Source organism: Anneissia japonica, unplaced genomic scaffold (genome assembly GCF_011630105.1).
Source record: "Anneissia japonica isolate Jap-2015-1 unplaced genomic scaffold, ASM1163010v1 scaffold673_len1821605_cov196, whole genome shotgun sequence".
Classification (NCBI taxonomy): domain Eukaryota; kingdom Metazoa; phylum Echinodermata; class Crinoidea; order Comatulida; family Comatulidae; genus Anneissia; species Anneissia japonica.
This window is the reverse complement of record NW_022717449.1, coordinates 469,855-479,240: the sequence shown is the minus strand read 5'-3', so window position 1 is coordinate 479,240 and position 9,386 is coordinate 469,855. Positions and strand designations below refer to the sequence as shown.

General features: G+C 34.3%; 1 protein-coding gene and 1 long non-coding RNA gene across 2 annotated transcripts in view; both read right to left on the bottom strand.

Annotated features, from left to right (window-relative positions):
- Positions 1 to 23: 23 nt before the first annotated feature.
- Positions 24 to 4,872, bottom strand: LOC117110277. Its single transcript, XR_004445659.1, has 3 exons — positions 3,850 to 4,872; positions 1,520 to 1,601; positions 24 to 1,064 (listed from the first exon to the last, which is right to left on the bottom strand). It is a non-coding gene; the product is annotated as an uncharacterized LOC117110277 (long non-coding RNA).
- A 424-nt stretch (positions 4,873 to 5,296) lies between these two features.
- The window catches only part of LOC117110263 (nuclear receptor 2C2-associated protein-like), a 5,696-nt gene continuing 1,606 nt past the window's right edge, over positions 5,297 to 9,386 (bottom strand). Inside the window, exons 2-4 of the mRNA XM_033252897.1 lie at positions 7,786 to 7,876; positions 7,029 to 7,205; positions 5,297 to 6,283 (exon numbers count right to left, since the gene is read on the bottom strand). Of these exons, the coding sequence (XP_033108788.1) occupies positions 6,161 to 6,283; positions 7,029 to 7,205; positions 7,786 to 7,876 (391 nt within the window). The 3' untranslated portion in view covers positions 5,297 to 6,160. The remainder of the gene's footprint in view (positions 6,284 to 7,028; positions 7,206 to 7,785; positions 7,877 to 9,386) is intronic.

Genomic DNA, 9,386 nt, shown 5'->3' with positions numbered 1-9,386 from the left:
CCGGGCCCCCCCCCCCCCCCCCCAAATGTTTCTCCTATACCCGGAAATACATTCTTTACTACTTTAGGGTTGTATTTACAACTGAAAATGTGTTAGGAATCACGCATTTTTTCTTGAGAATGCATCGTCCACAGCCGAAATAGCCAACCCAAAGTACAGGCATGTGTCGCGTCGCGATATCAACTCAGATAACCATGGCATTGAGACTATCGGTACTCAACTTTATGAATAATCTTTATCGAAATGGATTGATTAAATATTGGGAAGACTTCAGTATTGGTTCATAAGAATTAAAACTAGGCTTATTAAACGTTATAGAGCATCTACGATCTAATTGTAAATCGTATTTATGTTAAGTCAAGCATGCAGACATAACAATTATTCAGGTAAGGGTACAGATTTTTACCACGGGAGTCATGGGGGTGGGGGAGGAGCGTGTCAATCGAGGACATAGGGAGGGCTGTGTATGTATCAGTCTGGCGAAATATATTCCATATATATACACTGGAGCCTGGCGGTATTCCGGATATTTACAATTCAATTCCAGTTCTTCACCAGATAGTAATAATTTATTTTAAAAAAATAAATAAAATAAAGAGCACTTCAATATCTCATTATAACCAATAGTCCGGGCCTATAAACTTTGAAAGTCAGGAAACATATCAACACAATCATCTTCATACGTATAATAGGCCTAAATTCAGGGCACTCAATGTGTTGTGCAGATATCTGTTACAAGTAACTGAATGCAGTTCGTCAAACAGATAGGCCTACATTTTTTAATTATTATCGGCACTTTGTAACAAGAATTTAAATCCAACGTAAGTTAAGGCCACGGAAGAGCCAAAAACGACTAGAAAAGCCAACAGTCTCAGCACCACCACGCAGGCGTCACATGTTTTTGACGACAAACTTTTCAGTGTGCTATTCTCGTCAGGAGGCCGAAAAAATATTATAACTTTGCTTTCGTTGGCATCAGTTGAAGCACCATTTTGTCCATCGTACATTTTCAAATTCAAGTGTGGTTTACCCATTTTTCAAACAAGTAGAATAAGCCTATCACCCTGAAAAGCAAGCAAAAACACATGCAATAATTATATAGAGTGTTCAGAAATACTTTGATGATGGGAGGCGAATGGAAATGAGGGAAACGTTTGTGTGTCCCAATTGCAGATCATAGAGATGATCTGCGGTAAGCAGATTCACCAGGAAAAAGGACACAACGTTCCGTTCAAGCGCTTTCAGGATCAATAATGACATGACAATAACCTCCCAAAAGAGACATAAACACTACAACTGGTGAGTCATATATGAGGGTTGAACGAGTGGTGAATAAAAAGGCAGGGGCCGACCACAACGTGCAGCCATCGGCGCTGGTTTGAAGCGCACGCTCGTGGTAAAACACAGTCTGTGGAGTTAGATCTGAACATTTTGAAACTAACGCCCGACTATGCAATTTACAGATTCATGAAATTGTACATAATTGTAATATACCAAATAAAAAGAGGCTTAGACCTACCTTATGGTGCACTTGCCAGAACCTACATTGACAGCTTCTCACACCACTAATAATGAACATACACGCACCACAAAGTAAGAATCTGCAACAATTAGACATCATAATTATTCACAACTCTATACATTAATCGGTCAATAGAATATCAATACAGGTATCAGAATATTTCAAGTTCACTTTCCAGTTTGCATTATAAAAACTGAAATATTAGACAATCTGGAGAGACAAAAACCAAATTAAATATAAAGATACACCCATACGCACCATTTTAGGGCAAAACACATGAATAAGCAATGTCAAAAGAACCATTACTTATTCAAATGCTAATGAAGTTACAATTCGCTTAACAATGCTTTAACTGCCATTTATATTATAGACAGATGCTGCTTCACACTCAAAGAAATTACAATAAAAACCGATAAAATGCGATCACCATGGATGAATAATAAGGAATAGAACAATCAATCCTACCTAAACAAAAAACTGTATAAATCTTTTAAAAGAAAATCCAACTTTTTGGGAATCTGAACGTGTCTTTAATTTTCACCTTTTTAATCTATATCTGAAACAACGTTTCAGTATTTGAATTTCATCTGTCATGGTAATATGCTACCCAACGGTCCTGCACATGCCAAACCAATATGTCAACAAGCCAAAAATAAATTATATTTTACTAGCTAAACTCACAAAGTTGATAAAATCGTATAAGTAAATAATCAACAATGGGTGAGCTTCGTGTTCTAGTCCACAGAATTTTAGTAGCAATCAGTGAAATTCGGTTTACCACCAACCATGGACATCTTCAACCAGCTTTTTCTAAAATCTTAGTATTCTTGGCCTTTCAATATAGATATTGATCCTGATCATTCATCTAATAAATTCATCACATACATGTATCAATATGCGTTGACTCAACCTGTATATTTCCCTACTACCGATATCAACCAGCTATTGATAAGTACCGGTATCGGTAATGCTTAAAATCCAATCTCAGTATGCAGCTGTTCATTTCTTCCAGAACTTCCTATTTCGTTACGATCTAACTTTCTTATTTATAACATTAAATAACTTCATTATGATTGCAAATCAATGAAAAATATATGCTAAGCAGATAGTTACTGCATGATCAGTATCTGCTCTATCATGGCGCCGAAATATTTTTCATTGACTTCATTCCGTGTGAAATCAACCGATTTTCTGAAAATATGGTACGGGTTACCTCACCTCTGTATTTGTTATGAAGCTTTTAAGCCCATCAAAAGGTTGGTAATCTCTTTGAAAGTGCGTGCTGAATATTTTTTATTTTTGCGTTTTAATGCCTTTTAGAGAGCCGTTAAAATAGCATACGAAGCTGAAACTTAAAATAGATGTTCGTTCGCCTGAAGAATTCAGATCTGACCTCAACAAAAACAATCAGTTCTTTCAGAAGTATGTATTAATTATGTGTGTATAGCCTATGCCACAGTGTTTTATACCTCCATACAACCTTCCATAATTATGCCCTCCTTTTTCACGAATCGGTAGACATATTGAAGTGATGACAAACATTGCGAATCAGCGGTGCGTAACCAACAGAAATAAGATAAGCTTTTGGGCTGATTTTCTGACATCATGTTATTTAAAAAATCATAACTCCATAACGGGGCGTCGTATCCAAAAAAAATTTCCAGCAAAATGTTCTTAAAAGACTAGTCTATACCACTATATGATTGAAAAAAAATTGAAAAATGTTTTTGACCACTGAAATCAAGATGGAAAAAGAAAAGCCTATCTTAGTAGTGTATTAAAATAGGCCTATGCATTACAGTGCAGTAGCATAGGACTTTCGTGTTGTTACTGTTCCAAGTAGCGATAATATACAGATTTCAATTATAAAGTACAAGTTATGTTTTATAAAGAGGTATAGCATAGTAAATCATGTTTTTAACACAGGAAACTCTCATATGGTAACTAAAACAATGCTAGTTCAGAGTATTACTAGTACTACTGCACTGTAAATGCATATGCCTATTTTAACACAATACTGAGATAGGCTTTTCTTTTTAAATCTTGATTTCAGAGGTAAAAAAAAATGTTCAATTTTTTTTTAGAATAGTCTTTTAAGACCATTTTGCTGGAAAATTTTTTAAAATAACATGTCAGAAAATCAGCCCAAAGCTTATCTTATTTCTGTTGGTTACGCACCGCTGATTCGCAATGTTTGTCATCACTTCATGATGTCTACCGATTCGTGAAAAAGGCCTATTAAATTTTCTGATACCATTGAACAAGGAGGTACATGCTGGCATACAATATCAACTTAACAATGATGTACAGGTGAATTCGACACCTACTTGTTATAGGCCTACAGTCATGTATCTTCAAATCACTTAGGTGTCTGCGAGTCGATGTGCTTTGGCTTGTAAACAGTAAATACTGTATATTCTTTTCCTCGATCAGGTGCTATGCGAAGCCTACTGATCAGTGAATTCTTTTCGATTGTACCGATATTTCCTTCTTCAGCAACATCTACCTCCTCGGGTACTCGAATGATTAACAACATGTGCGCTCAAGAATAACGTTTCCAAGGCAACGCGATGATTTATTGACTATCACATTCTACTCTTATCCCCCAAGAGGAACCCAAGTAAATCAAAAGTGCATACAGCATGTCAACTTTGAGTCTGTACTTTGTGATGGGACGCCAAAATTCGACACACGAGACCACGGTAGAAACAATCATAGATCGATTAGTTATAGATAATATCATAATCAAATGCATGGGAGGTTGGATATGTGTTCCGCATGAAACGACAACGATAATGGATTTAGAATTGATTTAAAATTAGGCAGTGGCTACATTTACACGCAGTCTTAAACTAATTCTTCATTGTGATTGGATGTTACTCTATATATGGATTTTTTTTTAGGACAATAACATCCAATTAAAATTAGGATTCGTTTACGACTGGTGTAACTGTCCATTGCAAGTATTTTTCTTATGGAGGTTTTTAAGACACAATTTTTACTATACTAGTAATTTTAAGTTTGAATTACTAAAGTCGAGCTTCCAAGAATAAAACAGGTTTTGTTGTATAATGTATGCGGCAAAGACTAGCCAAAGCAGTCACTCGTCGTTCTAGTTAATAATACAGGGTTAAAACCAGCTTTCGATTTCCAGCATTTTGTGTGCTCCGCACTTTTTGTGTTTTGCAGCAGTTCCAAAATTGTGCATAGCATTTTTTTCTGCGGTAATGAATGATTATTAAAAAAAATGACACTTTTCAATAAGAAAATCACAGTGATGCGTATTTTTTTCTGACACAAAAAGTATTTAAGTAAAAATATGGTTTATGTACATGAAGGGAGCATTGTATGTGCGAACTCGATGTAAACAGGCATATTGCGCTCTTTTTGGCCAAAAACATTGAATAACAACTTGACTTTGACTGTTTAAAAAAATATAAAAAAACCATGCAATTGTGGAATTCGCAATTAGTGTAAAACGTGTCACATTTTGCGATGCGCTGGTTAAAACAGCAAAATGAAAGTGCTTCATATCGTGAGGATAATGTTCTGTTATTCAATAGAGAGTGTGAAATGATTGTTGTAGTTTACTAAGCTAATTGTTTTTGAAATTGTGTGTCAAAAATAAATTATGGTGTTGGCACCTATTGAATACTAAATTCACTAAATGTACTAAATATGGAGAACCAAACTGTTGGAATAAATATTATTTAGTTCCTTTTAAAGTACTGCATTAAAAGTTACTTCAATAAATCTTGACACGTTAAGACTCAGTTGGTTCATTTTCTTTGATTCATCTGACCTTCCACAAAAGCGAATATAACTGGCAACATCAAGACTTCAAAAAGGTCTAGTAAACCAAAAGTTTTATTCTGATTATATCAATATCGGATGTCAAAATACAGACTATTTATAGGCCTATACAGTACAGAACTTTCAATTACATATTGAACATTACGTTCTTGTACCTCACAACTGAATAGAAATCAGTGTTACAAAATGCAATCTACATAGAGGGCGCTATTACTTGCCCAAATTTCCCTGTAAATTTAATGGCTTGAATGTATAGAAAGTCGAGCAAAGACAAATTGATTTCTCTTATTTCAGTGCCGAGTCATTCTTGATATTCTTCATGTGCAGACATCTACAGTATCTTACAGTTACTTAATAAGTATTTTTCTTCATGACGGAATATAGCCAAGAATGTTTAACTTGTAGACTACAGGTGGGCAAAGCGCGGCATGCGGGCTGCATGAGGCCTGGCAGTGAATTTTTTTGCGGCCTGCAAAAATGAATTAAAAACCGTATGTGTGCGGCCCGCCAAACATTTATGACTAGAAAACACCTTGTTTTTATGGCCTGACACCGATCATCCGTAAAAAGCAATGTTAAAACTGAGAATAAAGTTAAAAGCAGAGAATGAAGGTTTTTGGAAGCACACTGTAAATGGGTGCGGCCCACAATGTTAAATCAAAAATTTACTTTGGCCCTCTAACTGCTTTTTTATGCCACCCGTATTGTAGACAGTGACTCGACAAAATTGTTTCCCTTACATTAGTACATTTATCCCTGAGTCATTCTTGATATATTCTTCATGTGTAGATGTCTATCTTACAGTTACTGAATAAGTTTTTTTCTTCATGATGAAATATAGCCAAGAATGTCTAACTTGTAGACAGTGACTCGACCAAAGAAATCTGTGCTTTCTTTAAAAGTTATCTTCAGACGTTTTATTGCTTCACAGTCTTTGACAGGAAATATCTTTTGGAAAAAAAAAATTAAGGGAAAAAGTGAATACTTTTATACTCTTATATTGGAAAAGAGTTTTCAGTTAACAAAGTTGAGTGACAGAATTATTAAAAATGAAATGTACAGTAATACTGTATAAAGTTAAAAAAATACTTTATTGTCAATTTCACAATATATACTGTTACTATATTTTTATGTATACTTGGCCCAAAAAAACAAAAGAAAAAAAAAGAGATAAAAAACAAACGACCCAATAAGGAACTTCCAATACTTGACCATCAGATTACAAGTCTGATCCTCTACCAACATCTACTACAAAACAGGGCATTAATATTAAGGGTGCTACAGTATATGTAAACATTTTCTTTTTACTGTGTCTTTCCAGTTATATCTGCTAATTAGTGAATGAAAGGTTTGTTGACTTTGGTATTAAAAAATTCATATTTACTTTGATGTTTAATTTATAAATTATTATTGGGGGTTTTGGGTGCAGAAATTATTTGTCATCATTGATTTTATATGTGTTTCATAATAGGACACTAAAAAAGACGTACTTTATGTTCATAATTTAAACATATATCAACTGAAAATTTAAAATAATCTCAAAATTTAAACTAAGCAGTTTGTCAATATTGATGCAATTATTCCTATTATGATTCTAAGAATGTGATTTAAGTCTGCAGAAAATGGAACCAAAGACCTGAGGGCTGGTAAGAATCATTACTACCAGTCCATAATCTATTCAGTGAAAGGATACTTGCAATGCATTAGAATCGTCTGGATAACATTCTGTTATCAAATCAAACTCTTCTTCATCTGAACTCTGACCTTCCAGAGTGCATGTCTTACCCACAAATCCACCCTGAAACTGCATATGTATACTTGTTAGAAAGACTGTTTCTGGAAACTCCACCTTCACCCACTGGGGAGAGCCCTAGAATTAGATACCAACCAACAAAAAGTCATGTGTTAATCAAAGTAAAATAGAAATATAGAATATAAAAATACAATGGATAAGCAGATAATTAGGGTGTACAATTAAACAATTGTGACCCAAGCTCACAAAAGGGCTGTAAACTCGTCCTCATGCCAAAATGAGTTTTTGTTAATAATGGCATAGTACATATCATTTACTTTAAAATGACAGTTAAATGAACTCAATCGGGTGTCTGGAAGCAAAGTTATGTCCGTTTGAATAATTGTCATCTTATCAACTTTCCTAAATCAGGTTTTGAGAAAAATGCTTTTATTTTCGGCAGGTTTCTATTCATTTTTCACTAGCTCCCATCCGAAAATGGCTAAATTCAAACTTCAGGAATAGTAAGATTAAAAGTTATACTTTATTTATTACACAAAATCCCAATTCACACAAAATTTACGTTCTACGCCCTATTCTGGCTATTGAGGCTTGTTTCTCAATACAGAGCAATGCGATTTTACAGCCCTTTTGTGAGCTTTGGTCACAATTGTATTTTTCCATCAATTAAACTAAAAACATTAATTTTGAGTTTTACCTCATCTGAATTCCAGCACGTTTCATCATTTCCATCAAATAAGAACTTCCTTCCGAATTGTTTTGTATCCCGGTTTAACACAGAACTAACCCTGCAAAATAGTTTAACAAAACTTGATAGGGATATTGCCATTCAATAGAATTAACAGATTTGAATGATAGCTAGTTGAATATGTTAATAAAAATAAATAATTTCCTATGTTGGATACAGACAGTATTAAGATAAGGTCCACAACTGGGTACTCTCAGATTAAATAATGAATTGTTTAATGTTAAATAAAATAATTTAATAAAACTAAAAATTAATGACATAATACATGATTAAAACATTTCTCAATTAAAACAATCGCAATTATCTGAAAATTTTATTTATTGATTCCGATTAATACACCTTCATTCAAAGCAAATACAGTAAATATTTTGGTTATCAATGGCGAAACCTCTCACTCAGCTCCCAATTCGCATTCCAGACAATCGTAGCCCATTTTTAGGCCAGTCTGGAAATGGGCCCAATCGTCTTGGGCAAAATCAGCGGCTGCAGGTCAATACACAGTACTGTACTTTGTATAGAGCACCAAGAGTGAAGTGTCCAATATGTGTATGTTGGACAATGGTATCAGAGTGCGAAATAAACACTGTCAATTATCATATAAATATCTTCCTTAGTCTTACGTACAGGTCTCCCTCCAATTAAAGACCACTTGGGAATGGGGTTTTCATGGTCTTTAGCAGGTTTGGTCTCTCATTAGAATAATAAAGATAAAGAAATTTGTTTGGACCACAAAATAGTGTCTTAATTAATTGGAGGTGGTCCTTAAATTTTAATACTTGTACTTTATATTTATTTATATAAAAAATAGAGAATTATTTGGTTCTTTAATCAACATATGTCTATTTTCTTACAAAATTGGGCGCTAATGCACTATCGCACCTAACTTTAAATTCTTAATTTTTTTACCTCAATGTTCTTCTCACAGTCACAACATATAATTAACAAACATGTTCACCTGATTTAACCACTCACGTACCTTTTTCAACAAATAAGCCCACAACATATGTCTATTTTCATGTGTTCGCTAGCACGACGAGCGGCTGCCATTTTGCAATCAGTAAGAAATTGCCAGAACTTTTAATTCTTAATATTTTTACCTCAATGTTCTTCTCACAGTCATAACATATAATTAACAAACATGTTCACATGATTTAACCACTCACAAAGTACCTTTTTCAACAAATAAGCCCACAAATAAGTACAGCGAATCTGTGTTCGCTGGCACGACGAGCGGCTGCCATTTTGCAATCAGTAAGAGTTTGCAGCGTGAAGTTCTTTTATTAAATGTTTATGAAAACTTATCTATTTACGTTTGTATGTCATTCTTTATATTGTATGGTGTTGTTGTTTGACTATGTGTGTTCACATGAAATTCACACGCACAATAATTACTTAAAAAATTAGTAATGATCCAAATGCGTACACAGATAGAAAAATAGGGCTTAGGGACCTAGGCCTAAATCCAGAAAAACAACTATCAAAGCCAATGACAAACGTCGGTTCGATTAACCTCGATTACGACAAGAAAGTTCAAAAAGACGGTACTGCAT